Here is a 22,193-nt window from a genome sequence, read left to right as displayed (position 1 = left end):
AGCCCTCGGTTGGCCAGAATCCCAAACTCTGTGTCTGGCATCGGCTGTTCAGTCATGTTCCCTGACGTCAGAGCGCCAGGAGTACAAAGCTGCCAGCCGACGCCATGTTCTCCAGTTTTTCTTGCCCCAGATGTCAGGTGCCCAAAAATGAAGGCTAATAGACAAAAATGTAACATACAACAAACCCCATACCTTGTAGCAAATACACCTCAGAAGAAGGGTGAAGTAGGAAACCACACTAATAAAAGCATAAGAGGGGACAGGAGGGTGGGTAACCCAGACTGCAACAGTGAAGACACTCGAACATCTACATTTATGGTAAGTGTACACAACTGTACTATGTTCATCGTGTTTCACTGTCGCAGTCATCACTGTAGGGTTGAATCCCAAAGCTGAGAAAAAGGGTGGTGGTTATAGAGTAGAAGGGGCGGCTAGAAGGCCCTGCAAGACTGCAGAAGCAAAGCCTGCCCTAGACTTAGAATAAAGAGGGAGATTATAGTGCTTAGAGAAAGTATGCACTGAACTCCAAGTTGCAGCTTCCAAAATGTATTTGGTAGGTACTCCCCTGAGAAAGGCAGCTGAAGTAGCAGCAGCTCTGGTAGAGTGAGTCCTAATTTTTCCTGGGATTTGCTTTCCATGATGAGAGTAACAAAATCTGATTCCATGAGCAATCCATTTAGAAATGGTCTGTTTTGAAATAGCTTTGCCTTGGGAATTTGCTGCATAAGAAACAAACAATTGGTCATTTTTCCTGATATCCTTGGTCCTGTCCAGGTAAAAACTAAGCTGCCTGTGCACGTCCAAGGAATGCAAGATCATTTCCCCCTCATTTTGTGGATTAGTGAAAAAAGTTGGTAGGTGAATAGTTTGGTTTAAAGCCACTTTAGAAACCACTTTAGGCATGAAAGTAGGATTAGTCCTTAAAGAGACCCTGTCTTGATGAAAAATAATATAAGGTTCCACAGCCATGAGTGCTTGCAACTCCGAGACTCTCCTGGCTGAAGTCAAAGCCAGTAGGATAGCTGTCTTCCATGATAAATACTTAATATCAGATGTGCAGCAGGCTCAAAAGGAGGCAGAGTAAGTTTTTCCAGAACATAGTTGAGGTCCCAGGCAGGTATGGGTGGTGTCCTAGGGGGCCTTAAATTCTTTGCTCCTCTGAGATATTGTTTCAGAAGTGGATGCGAAAAGATTGGAGGATCTGTATTGTAATGTGCAGAGATAGCTGAGGCATGTATTTTTATGGAGGAGAAGGATAAACCCTTATGTAGCATGTCTGTCAGGTAATGTAAAATCAATGGGATATTAGGAATGATAAGATCCGAATCCTGAGCATGCATCCAGGTGCAAAATCTCTTCCATTTACCTGCATAAGATTTTCTAGTGCTAGGCCGTCTGGCTTCTAAGATGATATCCATGACCTGTTTGGGAAGGGTAGGATAAATCATAGACCCTGGATACGCCAGGCTGCCAGGCTGAGAGTTTTGATACTAGAGTACAGAACCTGGCCCTGGTGTTGGGACAAAAGATTTGGAATCTGAGGTAGACTCCAAGGAGGCTCCTGGGATAGATTCATCAGTGTTGAGTACCAAAATTGACGAGGCCAATTTGGGCCCAGTAAAATCATCTTGGGTTTGTCCTGCTTTATCTTTAATAACACCCGTGGAAGAAGAGGTAGAGGAGGAAAGGCATACCCAGAGAGGTTCCCCCAACTGAATGAGAGAGCATCCACTTTCCATGCTAGTTTGTGATATGTCCTTGTGCAAAAAACCTGTAGCTGGTAGTTGAGGGGGATGCAAACAGATCTATGTCCGGACAGCCCCAGGCTTCTGTAATCATCTTGAATATTTGGGTGTCTAGCATCCACTCATGTGGGTCTGACAGGTTCCTGCTCAGGCTGTCTGCCAGAACATTTTGTTTCCCTGGCAGGAACTGAGCTTGTAGATCCACTTTGCAAGCTAGAGCTGTGGTCCATAGAGTCATGGCTAGTCTGCAAAGGGGGTAGGAGAGTGAACCCCCTTGCTTGTTTATGTACCACATAACTGTAGTGTTGTCTGTCCGTATCAGTAGTTGTCCTGGTTGTAGAAGATCCCTGAAAGCCAAGAGGGCATTCTGTACAGCTAACATCTCTTTTAAATTGATATGTAGGTGCTTCTGATCCTCTGTCCAAAAAACCTTGCAGACCTTTCCCCTGCAAGTGGGCTCCCCATGCGTAATCAGAGGCGTCCGTGGTTAACACTTGGTTGGCTGGAGGCAGACTGAAGGCTTTCCCTTTGTTTTGAAGACATGCCATGGTCCACCAATGGAATTCCTTTTGCAGGCAAGGCAAGACAGCAATCTGTGTGTCTAGACTGTGGCAATGCTGGGACCATACACTTTTTAGGTACAATTGTATTTTTCTCATATGCAGTCTTGCATATGGTATGAGAAGGATGCAGGAGGCCATGTAACCCAAAGCCTGCAGGAATTTCCTTGCAGTTAGCTGAGACATTAACGCCAGGGTTTTGAAAGTTGAAGCCAGCTGAAGTTGTTTTTCGGATGTCAGGAATGCCATCTGGGTGGTTGTGTTTAGGAGAGCACCCAGAAAAGTTATCTGTTGTGTGGGTGTCAAATTTGACTTTTTTATGCTCACAGTGAATCCCAGGTACTTGAGTAGATTTTGAACAAATTTGAACAAATTCCAGGTGCTGGAGTAGGACATCTTTGCTGTCTGCTTGAATAAGGCAGTCATCCAGATAAGGGTAAATCTGAATTCCCTTGAGTCTGCAGTAAGCTACTACTGGTGCCAGGCACTTGGTGAAGACCCTGGGCGCAGTAGACAAGCCAAAGGGCAGCGCAGAGAATTGGTAATGTTTCGAGCCGGCCTTGAACCTGAGGTATTTTCTGCACTCCTGTCTGATAGGGATGTGTAGGTAAGCCTCCTTTAAATCCAATGTCACCATCCATGCATTTTTGCTCAACATTGGCAGGAGCTGCTGCAGAGTAAGCATCTTGAACTTTGGTATCTCCAGGAAAGTACTGACAGATCCAGGATGGGTCTCCAGGAATTTTGTTTTCTGGGAACTAGAAAGAGCCTTGAGTAAAAGCCTTGCCCAGTCTCTGATTGTGGAACCAGTTCTATGGCCCTCATAGCCATGAGAGATCCCACCTGGTTTAATGCCTCTGCCCATTGGTGTTTTGGTAGGTCTGGCCATCTGCTTGGTCTTGGCAAGGTATGAAAGTGGAATTTGTAACCTCTTGAAACTACATCCAGAACCCACTTGTCTTGGGTTATGTAAGTCCAGTTTTGGTGAAAAAGAGAGTTTTCCTCCTAGAGAGGCTTCCAGGAGAGAGGTTCCTGGAGCCATGCAGGGGGAGTCATTGAGCCTGTTTTCTGTAAGATTGAGGCCTGTCCTCTCCACCCCTGGGGGTGGAAGCACTCCACTGTCTAGGTCTGTAAGAGGTCTGTGCTTGGGCCCTCCCTCTGGAGTGCCTATATCTACCCCTCTGAGGCCTGTCCGAGCTGGGAAAGGACCAATTTTTAGTTGGCCAATTTCTGCTAAATCTTGGGGGCTGAACTTGTAAGAAATCCTTAACCGTTTGCATGGATTTTGCCTTATCCTCCATTTTCTTTATCACCTCTTCAGCCTTAGACCCAAACAAAACATTATGCTGAACAGGAGCATCCAGTAACTTTGCTTTCACTTGATCAGGCAAGTTTTGTTCCTTTAACCAAGCATGCCTTCTAATGACTGTGCCAGTGGCAGCCGCCCTGCATGAAGCCTCCAAGGCATTAAAACCACAGTGCAAGCCATGCTTCCCCACCTGCTCAGTAGCATGCATCAAATAGTGTAATTCCTTATTATCTGCACATGCAGAAATGGTACCTAGCTTTTGTTTCAGAACAGACAGCAGAAATTGCTGATATTTTAGTATATGAAATTGACAATTTAAAGCCCTAATGGATAAAGTAGCAGAAGTATACACTTTTTTGCTCCATCTCTCCAAAGCTCTAGAATTCTTATCTGACGGAATAGGGTTTTTAGCAGAGGCGGCCTTACCACCCTTAGGACCCTGAGAAATGGTTTCTGGATCAGCAGCAGGATTTTTATAAAGGAACTGGTGGGAGTCAGGGACCCTGTAATATCTGTCAGGCTTTGCAGGAACTGGAGAAAAGGAGTCAGGAGTTAAATTAGCCTCAGAAAAAACATGATCCACAATATCCAAAATAGGAGGAACAGCCAGGGGTCCGTGTTGGGGAGGAAGAAGGAAATCCCTAAGTCTTCTCTTAGATTCAGAGTACTCCTGTCCTTCCCAGTGAAAATGTTCCCTCATGTCATGTAAAGTTTCCACAAAAGAAAAATCCTCAAGGGGAGAAGCTGAAGGAATGGATTCCTCAGCATCAGAATCCTCATAAGGAGGGAAAGTATATTCCTGTTCAGAGGAAGACACTGAAGAAATAGATGCATGATCAGAGGATTCATAATCCAATTCTTGCCTTGGCCTTTTGTCTGGAGGGGGATGAGAACCCCTAATCATAGTTAGCAAGTCCTCCGCCATTTTAAGCATTTGTTTCGGAGACCTGGGTCCCAGATCAGAGGAGGCCTGGGCTGGAGTCTTTGATTTAGAAGGAGTCTTCGCCTTTGTCTTTGCCTTTGCTTTTATCTGAAGCTGTGTAGGCCTGAAAACCCCCTCAGAAGCCGGTACCTGCACAGCGGCTCCGGACCCATCCGAGGGAGCATTGTCCAAAGGTCCTGCACCTGTAATACTCAAAGGCCTAGTTGGCTCCTCGTGGGAGTCCGTTTCGGCAATCGGTTCTGTAATGGCCGACAACAGGGGCTGCGAAAGCGCCTCACTGACGACTGCCGAACCTGGAACTGGCTCCGTTTGTAAACCGTCGTCTGATTTGGACCTCGGAGGCCTGTCCTTATCCTTGCATCGTTTGTGAACTCCGGTAGTCGGAAGCGTATCCGACGACATATTGTAATTAAATCGCCTGCCAAATAGTGAAAAGCAAAATCGTATCTCCGCTTAATAGTACCGTGGTTAAATCTAGCACGAAACCGACAACTAGCTACGTCGTGGTCAGGGCCTAAACAAGGAATACAGTAAGAGTGGAAATCCTTATGAGGTATTTGCTTCCCACAAGAAATACAATTATTAACTTTTTCTGACATCGGACTGGAGCAAGAAAAAAGTTTCCCCAACAGGGTACTTAGCTTTGAGAAGAAGAAGAAAGTCTTCTGAATGAAGCAAGAAAAATATCAGGAGTCAGCCGACCGGCACTTGCGAACTGCTTCCACCGCACGGCAAGAAAGACTGGAGAACATGGCGTCGGCTGGCAGCTTTGTACTCCTGGTGCTCTGACATCATGACTTTGGGATTCTGGCCGACCGAGGGCTGCCTGCCGGCAGGAAGAACCCTACAGTGATGACTGCAACAGTGAAACACGATGAACATCCATCTTTCTCCATCAAGATCTCAACATAACTCCCTCCCCCAAACTAAAATTTGTAAACCACTTTCTTAAAGAAGTATGCAAACTGATAAAAACTCCCTCCACCTCAACTTTAAATTCCACTTAACAATGGAGTGTTTTACAGTTCACACAGCTCACATCTCATGCAGCCGCACATTACTTAAAAAAAAAAAAAAACTTTTCTCCCTGGAATGCCTAAAATTCATCGCTACTGCTGTTGCTTATCCAGTCACTACACTTATAAACAGGGTCCATCAAGAATGTTCCAACGTGCTGGAAGCAATCACTAGTGTTTTCAATATACAAAAATGTGCATCTATTATGGCCCTCTTTAGAAAATTACTGGCAACAGCAGCTCCTTAACTACCTCCTAATACAGAAGCTAGTCTACAAGATTCAGTATAGCTTTCAACCATACCACATTGCCAGAACGTCCCTAATTAAATCTTACTGACTGTATCTGTGAACAAATCCGCTCTCACAAGTTTTACTGCACCTATTAAACTAAACCATTCAAAAATATATGGCATTGTTCACATCCTACTTTTCTTGGAGCACTAAAACATTCTGGGTTCTCTCTTGCTCTTAAATTGTTTCAAGCTATCGCTCTGACAGACCACAGGTAGCCAAAAAGTTGAGGGGAAAGATGTAGGTGGAAGTGGCTACATCTCTTCACATTACCCACTACACAAAGCAGCTCCCCAGAGATCACTAGTTGGATCTTTATTTTTTACTCTGTATTATGATATGGCTCACAACACAGGTCCTACTAAACTGATCCAAAATGCACAGTTTTACAACAACATAGTACTTCACTTGATACAATTAACTCCATATTGCAAAATGTTTTTTTCACAAACTTCAATCATGTTTAATCAATAATGGTCTAACCCTCTCAACGTCTCCAAAACAAAATTCTGTACTCCACACAGCCAATTAGACATCAACTTTAAATATACTAATTCAGACATCTCCTTTACTGTTTCATCAAATGCATTCATTTAATTAATTTACTTATGTATTCATTTACTAACTTTTGTTTAGCAGGAAATTCAAACTGGGTCACAAGTACCCATTTTCGGTGAAGGCTCAGGGAGAAAAACTCCAGTATGTACACATTACACAGCACATTTTATTTACAAGGTAGAATATAACAGAGGTGATGCAACAGTTTAGTGACTTATGGATACAGCCTTTAACTTTAAAAGCAGTAGTATATAGTACAAGAAGTAAACAGAAAAACTGTGGAATAATAGCTTATATAGACAAGACATAGAATACATATATATTAACTGTTATAAACATTACAGTTTTGAAAAGAAAAGAGTAGACATAAAGATGTTGAGGGGAAAGATGTAGGTGGAAGAGGCTAGGAAGAAGGAAGAGAGAACAAGAAAATTTGAGTATGAAAAGTAGTAGGTGATAAAACAGAAGACAAAGCAGGTTTCAGCCAGAGATGGTACATGCGCAAAACCAGGAGGAGGAGAACAGGAACTACTTTGAGGATTGTTTGAAGGCTAGATGATTAGAAGTTGGCCTGATGGGTACAGGTAAGCTACTCCAGCTTTTGGCTATTGAGTAGTAGGTACAGGCTTTTTCCTGTTGTTTTACTGGGTTTAGAGACTGTCAGGAGTTGTTTGCCCTCAGCTCTCAGTGATCTACTGGGGAGATAAGTATGAAGCATGGAATTAAGGACAGGGCAGGCTATAGGTTTGAAAATCAGGTTGCATGTCAGAGTGAGTTGAAGACAGATAAGGTGATGGGGAGCTCAAGCCATTTAACAGATTGGAGGGTATTACAGCGATAGGTGTACTGAGTGGCACTGGCAGTAAATTTTGCAATAACATTTTTACAGGATTCTGGTTTATGTTTTATAGAGGAGTGTAAGTTAGCTAGCATGGGGGCTCCATACAGGACTGATGGTAGTAGAACAGTGTTAGCCACAGCAGTTTTGGAAGACAATTTTACAACTGCAGTACATGATACTTCACTGGATGCATCTTCACTGGAAGATGTAGTTAGAAATGTTCTGTGTCTGTACAGCAATTCGAGTTACTGGTATTTTGTTTTTATTTATATTGCTCTGTACATGAAGAGAAACTTTAGTTTATCACCTAAGGTCATGCTTAACAGTTTGTTGTGAAGGACTACGTCGATTTATGTGTTATTGGATTTTGAAATTCTTTTTTTTGGGGGGGGGTCACGTGTCGTAGGAGAGTAAAGTAGTAAATTGTTTTGAGGTGGGGGATTGAGTAAAAATTTGGCATTAAAAGCCAATTCTCAATGGAAGTGAAAGTTTCACGTTATTTCTTGCAAGTGAGATAAACTGATGAACAAATGATGGTGGAATCACAAATCACCTGTTATTACTCTTGAATATAGATCTCTACAAGTTGAATCTGCAAAATTTCTTGGTGTAATCCTTGGCAACCATTTTCAATTCAACCTTTGCATAATTCACATATTAAAATAAATTTACATTGGGTAAACTTTATAGACGCAATAAAATCCCTTCTGACAGATAAAACCACACTGTCTACTGTTTGCTTCCCACATCCTAACACATTTCTCATTTTCACTTCAGCACAAATTAGTATAAACATATGACACAGCAGCCAGATTTACTACAGCTGCAGACACCACCTAACCTCTCTTCATGACCTTTGCTGGCTTGAATTTAAGCACCACCTTTCCTCCACATGTTTTGCCTTGCTCTACTATCTTCAAGTGCCCATTCTTATGTAGCATTATTTCCTGGCGGGAGAACGTCATAGAAAACTTAAAAAAAAAAAAAAAAAAAATCAACCTTTAATTATATTGATACCAAAAAACAAAAATTTTTGTAATAAAATTTGTTGTCAACAGTAACTTCCTCCACTTTCTTAGGATAGCAGAATTAAACAGAAAGGGCAGTGGTTGGTGTCAGGATACACTCCTATACAAAAAATGTGCATCACATAAAAGATGAAATGTAATCAAATATCCACACAGTAGTACGTACATCTTGATAGAACAAGCAGGAATATGGTGACATTACCAAATAAAATCAGAATGCTTAAAAAATTTAGTCATACTGTAGTACAACCTCTGCATTATATAAAGCTAAACAGAGACACCATTTTACACTCCGACATATTAACCATGTTTTAATAACTGATGGTGCAAGGCAGGGTTGCTAAAAACCTAACTTTACGCAATGAGGCTTGAAGCACAACAAATACGAATAGTATCAGGGTGCTGGAAGACAAAAGGGCACTTAGTGATCTAAAAGGACTTTTTTTTAAGCTAACCACCAACAAAAGAAGGAAAAACAAACAGCTGTCTGCAACCATAACAGAAGCATATCTGAGACACAAGATATATATACATATATATATATATATATATATATATATATATATATATATATATATATATACACATATATATTTAGTGTAAATATGAGTTGCATTTGGAATGACTGCACAGAGATGTCACAGAAATGTACAAATGAAGCTAATGTTGTACCTGTGTGGTATGTGATTCAGTAGTTATATATTCAAAAGTTACAGAAAAAAGTGTAGTACTGCTGTAACACACTGGGGCTGTCACACAGAAAGCAGCCACCACAGAAGAGTGGTGGGAAGCTGTTAAACATTTCAGCTGAACTTCAGAAAAAAAGTCTAAAAGCAGTGTTTTAACAGCTTCCCATTGCTCTTTTGTGGTGACTACTAATTGCAGTTAATGCTCCAGTGTGTGGCTAGAGCTTAACAATAGTAAGGGGTACTTAATAAAAGCTTGTTAAGAACCTTTCCAATGTCAGAATGGTGTTTAACAAGCCTATTTTTCCCCAAATTCAGTGCATAATCACAATGATCCATATACTGCAAGTCATTATCTTTCAAAAATAAGACATGAAATGCATCACAGAGTAGCTAAATCCTGGTAGCGTCTACAACTCTAGGTGGAAGAAGTAGAGTTTGACACAGACTTATTGAGGGCTTCTGCACCTGTTCTACAACTGCCCCTGCTCACAGGTGCACACTGAAGGTTGCTACAGCTTGTGTTTGTGGATGGTGGGAATTGGGAAGAGTAAAATTACTATTCCTCAAATTCTCTGTGAAATCAAACCTCAGAGGTAAACACAGACAGTCACTGCAACTTGTTTAGGACTGGGGAAACTGTGGTCTATTTCTTGAATCTTCCTCATAATTAAACCTCAGAAGTACGGACAGAAGGTCAATAACTTTTGTAGTGCTGTCACAGTGTGGTCATTATTTCTTTAACTTTTCGCATAATCATACCTCACATGTATGCACACATCACTATAGCTTGTATTGGAGCAGTATACTGACAAGGAGCAAAAGGCTGCAAAACATGACTCTTTCTCTTTTCTCACAATCACATGTCAGAAGTATATGCAGGTGGTGAACTTTGAGAGGCAAGGGTAAGTTGGCATATTGCGAATATACATCTGTGATCAACAAGTTAAAATATGCTGTTATATTTTGGTTGTCAAACTGATACACAGATAACAGCCGTCTCTTAGGGGCAGGGGTGAAAAGACAAGCTGTATAACGTACGACATTTATCCATTCACTTTCATCCTAATCTAACATCAATGGGATACACAGAAGATGACTATCTTTTTTTTCTTTTGACAGGGAGATAGAAACCATTCTAAATATAGACTGGTAATCCATAAACAGCAGCAATCCGAAGGACAGTATTCACCTATATGGCATTACCCAACCACTGGAATCACCATAAGCACTAATATGCAGTCCACGCTGGATTGAATATCGACAAACCCCATACTATAAAATCCTCTGGTCGCTTACCAGATACTATAACTGACCACCTCCTAACCTATGTAATCAGACAACCACATGGTTCACCCAAATAAATAATCTATAAACAAGTACTCAACCAAATTTGACAAAAACACATTTACTGCAACTGTGTCCCACCACAACTGGAATGTACTAAGAGTAATGCCCTTAGATGAAGCAGTTACTCACTTCAATTACACCTTCCTAAAAATACTAAATGATTTAGCATCAGTTAGGACAAGAAGGGTAAAATATAACACAGTACCATGGCTAATAAGAGAACAAACAGCTCAAGCTGCAAAGAGATAAAGCATGGAAAGAATGGTGCAAGAATAAAACACAACATGCTTTATAAAATTTTAGCTATTTCAGAAACCATACCAAGATCCTTGTTGAATCTAAAAGCACCAAAACAACCTCATGCTTTTCTGGTCCTTTCTAAATATACAAACTATTACACACCAGTCATACCACTGCACCCTGTCATTCTGCTTCAAACAAAGAGTCCAGAGCCACCCAGTTCTACACTCATTTTATCCAGTCAGTTCTATCATTAATCTATGACAACCTCACTTCACCCCATCCAACTTCCATCTGTTCTCGAAAGCAATACACTGCCTTTTAGTTTTGTCTGCCCCTACATCAACCATAAAAAAATTCCTACTCAAATTAAAAGCAACAACCTCAGCTGCCAATAGCCTTCTCACAGGGTTCCTCAAAATAAGTGCTAAAGCACTAGCCTTCCCTGTCTCTACTCTGATCAGCTGGTCAGTAACTGAAAACTATGTCCTATTCATCTGGGAAAAAAATCCATTATTATACCCATTCACAAAGGAGGCACTACAACAGAGTTTACAAACTACAGAACTCTTGCTGTCCTATCATCCCTCTCTAAAATCCTTGAGAAATGTACGCACTCAGCTTATGAAACACTACCTCCTTTCTAACAACCAGCATGGTTTCAGGTCCAACCACAGTACTACTACTGCCCTCCTCAACTTCATTAACATAGTAAACCAATACAGAAATGAGGGCAACCTTGTTTCTTCACTTTTCATTGACCTTTCCAAAGCATCTGACACACTGTCCCAGTTCCACCAAAACACTAGATCTCACTTGCCCCTTCCTCTCCTGGTTTCACAGTTCTTTATGCAATCGTCAGCAGACAGCTAAATGACAACAAAACCTTTAGCATTTCAACCAGCCTCTGTTGGTGTTCCTTAAGGGTCAATACTCTGCCCCATCTATTTAATATTTTCATAAATAAACTTCATGCTGCTACAACATTTACCACTCTCATACAATATGCTGACAATTCAAGCCTGATCGGTTCTGCCCCATCCATAACAAAATTATAGGAACTCAATCAAAAATCTTTCACAGACATTGAAATATGGCTAAAAATTCTAACTTGCTGCTTAATGACAAAAAAAACTCATGCTATTTACTCCTAAACAATACATTAACCAGAAACACATAGTTCATAACCATAAGCCAAACTAAACTACACGGAGTCATAATAGACGACAACCTCAAATTGGATCACCACATGCTTTAGTCCACCATTAACAAAAAAAAATAAAAATAACCAAAAACTCTTCTCCCTCTATAGGGTCCAACACTGATTAACCAAGCAAGGATTATCTTTGCAGCTACATTCCTTCTTCCTTCTCTATTACATGTTTCCCCTATTCTTTAAAATTTCAACTCTGTGTAGAAAACTAAACTAGCCTCCTGCTACTACAAAACAGCTATATTTGCAACTAGTCAACCTTTAAAATACTTAAACTGGCCTGAACTCCCAAACCAGTTGATAATCACAACAATCACTACCCACAAGCCACTGTGCCATCCAGACAAAATGTCCAGCATTGCAAGATATTGTACTACTCACCCACAAGAAACCTTCACTCTAGCAATAAACGTTTACTATGTACTAATAAGACATTCACCACTGCTGGAGCCGGACTCTCTCTACTCTCAATATGTGTCAAAACTCTGGAATGAAATCCCAACACAGTTAAAACAGATTAAAAATAAAGTTTCAAAAACAGCACCTATGCCAAACATGGCTCTGTTCTTTCTGTTCACCTGGCTATCTTTGCTCAGATTAATTTTCTCCAACTCTTACAGCCACTTTGCTTCCCAATCTTTTTGAGCCTTATCGCTCTTTCTCCTCATACCGCCCTAATTTCCTACTCTCTACCCTTCTTCCTTCTCTCACACCCCACCACTAAGTACTAGTCCTCCTCTCGCTGTTTATCTCTCTACTCATTTCCATAACATCTCCTTTCTTATCTCTCTAATACATTTTTAAGGTATAGTCTACTTGTCTGGCTGTAAAATATTACTGAACTCAAAAACACCCCAGTTTGATCTTTTCCCTGCAGCCATCATGCTATAAATGCACTGTCATTGTATGTGATTTTTCCATTCAGTAATTAGCTAATGTGTGTTAATTTCTCTCTTTTTTGTGCGTGTTTTGCATGCTCGTTAAAAAAATACTTAAAATATTTAAAAATAATGTAAATAAGTTCATATAAACATGTTTTTACCCTGCAGTTATAAATGTATATCTTCATATGTAACTTAAATGTGGAGCCTTTCTCCCTGGGCCTCCTCTGAAAATGGGTTTTACCCAGTCAGACTTTTTCCCACTCAAAACAGAAAAATATATGGAATACTTGGTTTTGTCAGATTTCTAGTATACAAATATCCTTTGATTGCATCTTTATTTTCAACTAAATACCATGTACCTAGTTGCATAATGGTGTTAAACATGCCCTTGCAGACACTCCAAAAGCTGTTTAGCTTAAGTTTAGCTACTGGCTTTGTCTCTGAGTGGTGCACAACAGGGGTGAAGCCAAGCCCCTTCATGAAGGTGACCTTTGAAGTCCTATCAGCTGCAGAAGCCTCATCTGCAAAACCATGGGATGTATTATAACTAACCTCATAAAATGTGATATCACGACTCTTGTTTGACTTAACCCCAACAGTTTGTCTTTGTGAAGGATAGATCCGGTCGAGTTAACCAGTAAATTTCATCAAAAGAGTTGCAGAGGCTGTAGAGATGGTGACCATTCAAAGTACATGTTGTATCTTGACCTGGCAAAGGTTTTCAACACCATTCCCCATGCTGGCTTCATACAAGATCTAATTACTTTAAAAATCGACCCATATGTGGTAAGATGGATAGCAAACTGGCTGAAAGACAGAACTCACACAATGCAAGCTGCAGGTGCATCATTAAGTATGAAAGTGACCAGTGATGTCTCTCAGGCCTCAGTGCTGGAACTTTTCTTTTAGGTATTTACTTCTCAGATCTCCAAGTGGAGAGCCAAGACCTCTGGCTTAACACAGTTTGTAGATGACTACAAACTGGAGATTGTTGTTAAAATCACCGTATGATACCCACTCTCTCCTGAATGAGCTCAAATTAAATGCTAAAAAGTGTAATGTCACTTTTGGTAGACAACCCCTCCTCTCATCATACTGTATAGCAAACACACCACTACAAAATGAAAATTTTGTCAGGGCCTAGAAACTTGGGATGATAACTCCTTGTTTTTTGACCATGTGACAACAGTTGTCAGAAAACCCTTTTAATTAGCCCACCTAATTGCCAAGGGAGTATCAGCATGATGTGAAGAAGTCATCATTTCCTTGTAGTCAGCATTCAGCAGGTCAGTTATAACACCCCCTTTGGTATGTATCTCGCTAAACATAACAAATAAAAAGATCCCAAAGGCTCCTAACCAATAAAATGAAAGACCTAAATTCTCTGAGCTACCAAGAGAGGCAGGAAACTCTCTTCCTTTATTCCATGTCTTACAGACTTTTGAAGGGAGCTGTATCTTGCTTACTGCACCATTAGAGACCCAGTTGTCCTAGACCTTCTGTATCTCTGCATGGCTAACATCTCCACCAATAACAGAACCAGGGCCCTAAACATTCACCAACAGATACACACAGCACAGTGGAGATGCAAGCTTATAGGGCAGCCCCTCCCATACATTTGGAATAAACTTTACCTACATGTTAGCCAGTGTGATTCACCACCTTATTTAAACATACACTAATGACCGGGTAGGTATCTGCAAATTTCTCTGGGTTTTACTGTTACAACTCTGCTGAAGAAAGGCAGTGCTGCGCTTGAAGAACGGTAATGACAAGGCGTGAATGGTCATAAAATGTTTTGGCTTTGGAAAGTCTATGAATCTAAACTGTTTTTATTGTTTAGTCCCACAGCTTGTCAGAAAATCCTTGTGTATACCCATGAACAGCATAAAGTGGGCATAAGAGAATGAAATCAATAATTAAATACTGCAAAATGATTACTATACTGTAAGTCAGTCTAGTTCCAGTGAAATGTATCTCTATGGAAAATTCTGCCTTAAACAGGCTATTAGATAGGAGAGTGAAATCCTACCCCGGTTCTCAATACCATGGCAATAAACAAGCAGGCCTGCACTAACTAATGGAAATTAAACTTTACTTCTAGAACATATCTCTCAACTGTACAAAGTATGTATATGAATGTTATGTCTTATTGTAATTTTTAAAGTGTTGTCTTTATTGCTATTGATCCCAGGCTGTGTCAGAAAAGGGTCACTAGACCAGCCAACTTACTTGGTATACAAACAGCAATCAATAAATCAGTCAATCAGCTGATCAGAATTTTGCAGAACATCCCTGATTTTGCCTCATATATTTGCCCTGTCCCTTGTAAAATATTTGATTTTCTGATAAATCACTGAGGATCACACCTTTCAACTCTCCATAATTTTGTAGAATTTTAAGAGGTCTGTTCCACATAAAATATGTGGTTTTCTGGCAAACAACTGAGGATTTTGCTCACTAAATACTGAAGCATTTGAGTCTGAAACTTTATATCCTTCAGAAAATGCATGCAAATGCAAAACCTGTTACTCTAGCAGCTTTCTAAGTCTATAACAGAATATTTAAAATATGTCCCTGATTCAGTCACTTTACCACCCTCCCCCATTATTTTTGGCTTTGTCCAGAATTTTTGCACAAAAGTTGAGAGGTATGCAGAGAATTACAGTCAGTTACTAATGCTAGAAATTAAAGTTTCATGCTTCCATTGTTCAGAAAATGCTTGTTGATGGAAAACATGTTCTGCTACAATTTTAAATGAAAAAGTAATAGTTAAAAAAAACTTGTTCTTGATTTTGTTCCCTGTTATTTTTGGCTGTATCCAAAATTCTTGGCAAAAGAAGTTGATAAGTATGCCTAAGAAACACTCACAGAGGCATCTCCACTATAACTGCATGCTTGGGCAGCTGGAAAAAACAATTTATATCTCAAATCATATTTTTCCAGCTGTCTGTGCTTATGGTTACCTCAGAACCGCCAGTGTGAATGATTCCTTGTAACTGCTACTCATGTAGCAGTTTGAAGGCACACTGGGCATCTGCTGAAGGTGTGTTGGGGGGTTCTCACCCCCCCTTGCCCTATGGTTCCAGGTCTCATGCATGATATTACTTTGCTATAACAAACACACACATCCAAAATTCATTAAATTCAAGTATACTACTTGTTCAAAACATGCATGTCACTTCGCCCTAGTAAAAACCTTGTATTACTCAGCCTGAAAGTATGCTTCAATTTTAATTTCAATTTACAAAAATTCCTTTGTTACTGTTTCATCCTCTCCACAAGACTCAGCTGGTTACATTTTCCCCACAGATAACTCCTCATTACCACTGAATCAAGAAAATGAACTGTGAGACACATCACTTTAGAGACAGCCTCAAAGCAGTAAAATTAATATAACCAATATTTGAAGTAGCTGCCTACAACTCACATATTAAAGCAAAACTAATGTGTTCCAAAGTAGTCCTGGACTAAGACATATGATGGTTACACATTTAGACTGCCTGGGGAATACAAAACAGTGCAAGCTAGATGAACTGTTTTTTTCAACTGTATACATAAGCTTTGGGAACCATACCTGTGCACAAACTGATGTCTGTGCAAATGAGCAATACCAGCAGCAATTTCACATGCCATTCTCTGTAGAACATCAATAAATGCACTTCCAGGGATTGGCCTCTCTCGACAGCGCAGGTAGGTTTTCAGGTCACCCTGTGTAACAGATTAACAAAGTAAATTCAAACTAATGCAAAAGAAGAAACCTGTTCCCTTTCAATTAATCTGATTTTCAAGAAATCAGATGTGCAGTGTCTAATCCTGTAAAATGAATTCCAGACCTGAAATAAAAGGTCGACTCTACCATGCTTATTAAACAAACACATGTAAAACAAAAGAACAAAACACCTGTTGTACTTCTCATAGCATTTTTTAGAGCAAAAAAGAACTATCCCTTCAAGTGATAAGCTTCTCTTCTCTACATCAAAGAGGTCCAAAGACGCTTCTGAATGAAAACATCTGCGTTGTATACAGCTAATAGGTGATATTTTTCTAGGTTTTGCAGTACCATAACTGACTAATACCACTAACAGCAATAAGCTACACCACAGACTGTGGAGGATGGTCATGTCTAGGTGTATTGCATGTGTAGAGAACAGACAGCACAAGTCCATGTGCTCTGTGCACTGGGGGCGGCCAATTGTGTGGATATGTTGTGTACATCACGGATGGCACAGGTTTACGCATTAAGTGCTGTAGCAATGGCACGGGTGCTTACATTAAACGTGTTAAGCAAACTGGGAACTGCAGATATGAGCATACTGACAGTGTTTGGGACGATATATGTACTGATAATGCTAGGAATGATACCCAAGCATGTAATAACCACAATGAGGATGGCATGTCTGCATACACTGCATGCAGTGGGGATGGATGACACAAGTGCATGTACCGCATGCATGCATTGTGGATGGACTGCACATGTGCATGTAATACCAGAACAGTACAGTTTTGTACCTACCATAAATGTAGATGTCCGAGAGGTATGCATCTGCAGTCCTAACATATGGGTTGTCCTGCCTCAGGCAGCCCTTCGGTCGGCCGGATTCCAAAGTCTGGGTCTGGCCTCGGCTGATGTCGCACTTCACCCGACGTCATAGCTGCTGTGAATTGGGTATAAAGGCATCAGCCGACGCCATTTTCCTCAGTGTTTCTTGCCCCAGATGCCAGGTGCCCTCTAGGAAGGCTAAATTTGGATAAATGCAAATGATTCCAAACAGTAGAGAGCAAACAATATAAACATGTATATACATATATACAAACAAATACACCATAATAGATTCCCCCAGCTAGCTACAAGATGGGCAAATACCCTAGGAATACCACAAAGGGGAAGGAGGGTGGGTAATCCTGACTGCAGATGCATACCTCTCGGACATCTACATTTATGGTAGGTACAAAACTGTACTATGCCCTTCAAGGATGCATCTGCAGTCCTAACATATGGGTAGAATACCATAGCCAAACTGCGGCAGGAGGCACTAAGATGATTATGGTGTAGCTAAGATCCCTTGCAAAACAGCAGTTGCAAAACCTGCTCGGGATCTGGAGTATAAAGGTAGATTATAATGCTTGGCAAATGTATGCACGGAGCTCCAAGTAGCAGCTTCTAAAATGTCTTTGGTAGCCACTCCTCGTAGGAAAGCTGTGGTAGTGGCTGTAGCTCTTGTGGAGTGAGGTCTGATGTTTTCTGGAGTTGTCTTTCCATGAAAAGAGTAACAAAATCTAATGCAATTTCCTATCCATTTTGAGATTGTCTGTTTTGAAATTGCTTTTCCTTCCATTCCTGTTGCATATGCTACTAGAAGCTGGTCAGTTTTTCTGCTGGTCTTGGTTCTGTCCAGATAGTAGCGCAATTGTCTGTGTACATCCAAGGTATGTAATAATCTTTCCCCCCTGTTCTGTGGGTTGGGGAAGAATGTTGGTAGATGGATTGCTTGGTTCAACGATACCCTGGAGACCACTTTTGGCATAAAAGTAGGGTTAGTTCTCAAGGACACTCTATCCTGATGGAAGATAAGGAAGGGCTGTACTGCCATTAATGCCTGTAATTCAGAAACCCTTCTTGCTGAAGTGATTGCAAGCAGGAAAGCAGTTTTCCAAGATAAGAATTGTAATTCTGCTGTTGCTGCTGGTTCGAAAGGGGGAAGTGTTAACTTTTCCAACACAAAGTTAAGATCCCATGTAGGCAAAGGTGGCTTCCTTGGAGGCTTTACATTTTTAATTCCTCTCAGAAACTGCCTGAGTAGAGGATGAGAGAAGACTGGAGGATCCATGTTGTATTCTGCTGAAATTGCTGATGCATGAATCTTAATAGAGGAGTAAGACAGGCCATTGTGGAAAAGCTCTGCTAAGTATTCCAGGATGTTAGCTATGTTTGCTAAAGATACATTTTCTCCTTTTGCTGCACTCCAAATGAGGTATCTTTTCCATTTGGCTGAATAAGTCTTCCTTGTGGAGGGTCTGCGAGCCTCCAGGATTATGTCTTTAACCCTCTGAGATAAATCTGGGTTATTTTGCTTTATGTAATATTCCAAGCAGCTAGCTGTAGTGTTTTCAAGTTTGGATGTAGGATCTTGTAGTTGTTCTGTGTTAGCAGTAAAGGAACTAGAGGTAGAGGCCATGCGTGTGTCCGAGACATGCTCCTCAGCAGCGGGTACCAATGCTGCCTCGGCCAGTCTGGAGCTATCAGGATGATCTTCTTTGATCTTCAGTAGCACTTTGTGCATCAAAGGAAGAGGTGGGAATGCATATGCTGTCAGGTTTTCCCAACTGAAGGATAGGGAGTCCACCTTCCAAGCAAGTGGGTGATATGTCCTTGTGCAGAATTTCCTCAATTGGTGGTTGTGTGGGGATGCGAACAGGTCTATTTCTGGTAGTCCCCATTTTTTCATAATGGTTTTGAAAATGTCTGGATGCAGCATCCATTCGTGGGCATCCGTGGTAGTTCTGCTTAAGGTGTCTGCTAGTATATTGTCTTTTCCTGGCACAAATTTTGCCTGGAGTTGAATGTTGAGGTTCAGAGCCACATCTCACAGGTCCATTGCCATCCGGCATAGAGGATATGAGTGCGTGCATCCCTGTTTGTTGATATACCACATGACTGTGGTGTTGTCCGTCCTTATCAGCAAATGACCCTGTTGGAGAAAAGGTCTGAATGTCTGCAGTGCCTGTTTCACTGCCAGCATCTCTTTTTGATTTATGTGTAGGTTTAGCTGGTCTTGTGTCCATAGGCCTTGTATACACTTGCCCACCATGTGTGCCCTCCAGCCTAGGTCTGAGGCATCCGTGGTGATAGTCTGGCTTGGGTGAGGTTTGTGGAAAGGCAGTCCTCTGTTCAACTGACAGGCCTGAGCCCACCACAGGAATTCTTGTTTCAGGCATGGTATTATTGGAATCTGGGCTTCTAGACTGTGCTTGTGTTGAGACCATACATTCCTTAGGTACCATTGCAACTTTCTCATATGCAGCCTGGCATGTGGAATCAATATTATGCAGGATGCCATGTAACCCAGGGCTTGCAGGACTTTCCTTGCTGTAAGCTGGTTCTGTGTTGTTAATGCCATGAAATAGAGTGGTAGTTGCTTTTGCTTTTCTGCTGTGAGAAATGCCATCTGATTTGATGTGTCCAGTTCTGCACCCAAGAATGTTATCCTTTGGGATGGTATCAGCCTTGACTTTTTCATGTTGACTGTGTATCCCAGGGCTTGCAGTAGTTGTATAACCTTTTCCAAATCTTTTGTTAATTTGGTCTTGCTGTCTGCTTGTATTAGGCAGTCGTCCAGGTATGGATAAATCTGAATTCCCTGAAGCCTGCAATGAGCAATTACTGATGCCAGGCATTTCGTGAATACTCTGGGTGCAGTAGATAAGCCAAAGGGCAATGCTGAGAATTGATAATGCTCTGATCCTGCAAGAAATCTGAGGTATCTTCTGCAATCTGGTCGTATAGGGACGTGCAGGTATGCCTCCTTGAGATCTAGAGTCACCAGCCAAGACTCCTTGCCCAGCATGGGAAGAAGTTGCTGTAGGGTCAGCATTTTGAATTTTGGAACAATGAGATATGTGTTTAGAGCAGACAGGTCGAGAATAGGCCTCCATTGGTTTTCTTTCCTTGGTACTAGGAAAAGTCTGGAGTAAAATCCTTGCCCTTGTTCCATAGGCGGTACCTTTTCTATAGCTCTCATCCTTAGTAAGTGGTTGATTTGTTCTAGAGCGTTTGTTTTTTGGTTTGGTGGTAGGTTTGGCATTCCTCTCTTTTTTGGTAGAGTGTGGAAGTGAAACCTGTAGCCTTTGTCTACTGTCTGTAAAATCCATTTGTCTCCTGTAATGTAATGCCAGTTTACGGGAAATAAGGCTAGCTTTCCGCCTAAGGGTGCTTCCAGTTGTTCCCTGGTAGGCGGTATCAGAGTCAAGTCATTGTGTCTGTCCTGTGGAAGTGGTAGTAGCCGGATCTGTGGCAGAACTTCTCTGGTTGTTAGGCTGCCACTGACATCCCCTGTAGGCACCTCTGGATTGACCTCTACCTCTTGGGCGCCTATTTCTGCCTCTCTGAGCTCTGGAGGTGTCTGGAAAGGACCAATTCTTCGAAGGCCAATTTCTACTAAACCTCGGAGGCTGGACCTGTAAGAAATCCGTGACTGTTTGGACAGATTTTGCTTTTTCTTCCACCTTCTTAAGCACTTGCTGTGCAGGGGAACCAAACAAACTTTGTTTCTCCATGGGAGCATCTAGGAGCTTTGACTTTACATGGTCTGGTAAGGATTGCTCTTTTAACCATGCATGCCTTCTGATCACTGTTCCCGTCATAGCTGATCTAAAGGAAGCCTCCAGTGCATCATAGCCACATTCTAAGGAATGATTACTGACCTGCTGAGTGTTATGTACCAAATCCTGAAGGGATTTACGGTCTATAGGTTCAGGAGAGGACAGTTTTTTATTTAGCTGGTCTAACAAAAATTCCTGATACTGAATCATGTGGAATTGACAGTTTAAGGCCCTAGCCGAAAGAGTAGCAGAAGTATAAACTTTTTTACCCCATCTCTCCAATGCTCTAGATTCTCTTTCAGAGGGGAGGGGGTTTTTGGCAGAGGCAGCTGCTACAGCTTTGGGGCCCTGTGAAATGGTTTCAGGATCTGCAAAAGGAGCCTTATACAAGTGAAAGTGTGTGTCCGGGACCCTGTAATATCTGTCGGGCTTGGCAGGGGCCGGGGGAAGAGAGTCAGGGGCAGTACAGGCATCATTAAATGCATCATCAACAACTGTTAGTACTGGAGGAATGGCTAAAGGCCTATGCTGTGGTAAATGTAAAAATGTCCTTAGCCTTTTCCTTGAATCTGAGAAATCCTGGCCCTGCCATTGAAAATGCTCTCTCATAGCATGTAAGGTTTCCCCAAAAGAAAATTCCTCAGGAGGAGAGGCAGAAGGAATGGAGTCTTCTGCATCAGAATCCTCATAAGGTGAATATGGGCCTTCTGGAGGATCTGAGTTTTCTGAATCATCCGAGGAATAGTCTGTGGATACAGGATCCGGGGGCTCTGCTCTAGGCCTCTTCTCTGGAGGGGGTTGAGAGGCCCTGTCTGGGTGAGGTTGGGATCCCCTGATCAAAGAAATGAGATCCTCAGCCAGGCTGAGCATTTGGGAACTAGAGGTAGGCCTGTGTGAGGGGGTTTTAGCAGGCAAGGCCTTAGAAGATTTAGCTGCTTTAGCCCAAGAAAAAGCCTTGATAGACATAGATGCAGGGGGCCTAGCAGCTCCACGTGCAGGAGTAGATATGTCTAAAGGAATAGTATCTGATAAATCTTGGGTGCCTGCTACAGCAGGGGAAATTTCAGTAGCAGGTTCAGCCATGCTGTGTGAGGCCTCGGCTATCGGAGGCATGCTTTCGGCCGAAGGAAGAACCGAGGTCTCGGTTTCAGCCGAAACCGAGACACTCGCGGTTGGCTTAACCGTGGTTTCGGCTGAAACCGCGG

At 41.6% G+C, this 22,193-nt stretch overlaps 1 protein-coding gene across 1 annotated transcript in view; it reads right to left on the bottom strand.

Annotated features, from left to right (window-relative positions):
* LMTK2 (lemur tyrosine kinase 2) overlaps positions 1 to 22,193 on the bottom strand; it is a 1,522,811-nt gene that overhangs the window by 702,948 nt on the left and 797,670 nt on the right. Inside the window, exon 7 of the mRNA XM_044089711.1 lies at positions 16,244 to 16,377. Coding sequence (XP_043945646.1) covers positions 16,244 to 16,377 — 134 coding nt within the window. The remainder of the gene's footprint in view (positions 1 to 16,243; positions 16,378 to 22,193) is intronic.

Source organism: Protopterus annectens, chromosome 12.part0, assembly GCF_019279795.1.
Source record: "Protopterus annectens isolate FY-2018-M chromosome 12.part0, PAN1.0, whole genome shotgun sequence".
In the NCBI taxonomy this organism is placed as follows: domain Eukaryota; kingdom Metazoa; phylum Chordata; order Ceratodontiformes; family Protopteridae; genus Protopterus; species Protopterus annectens.
Note: the sequence above shows the minus strand (reverse complement) of the source record. Positions and strands in the feature narration are given on the sequence as shown.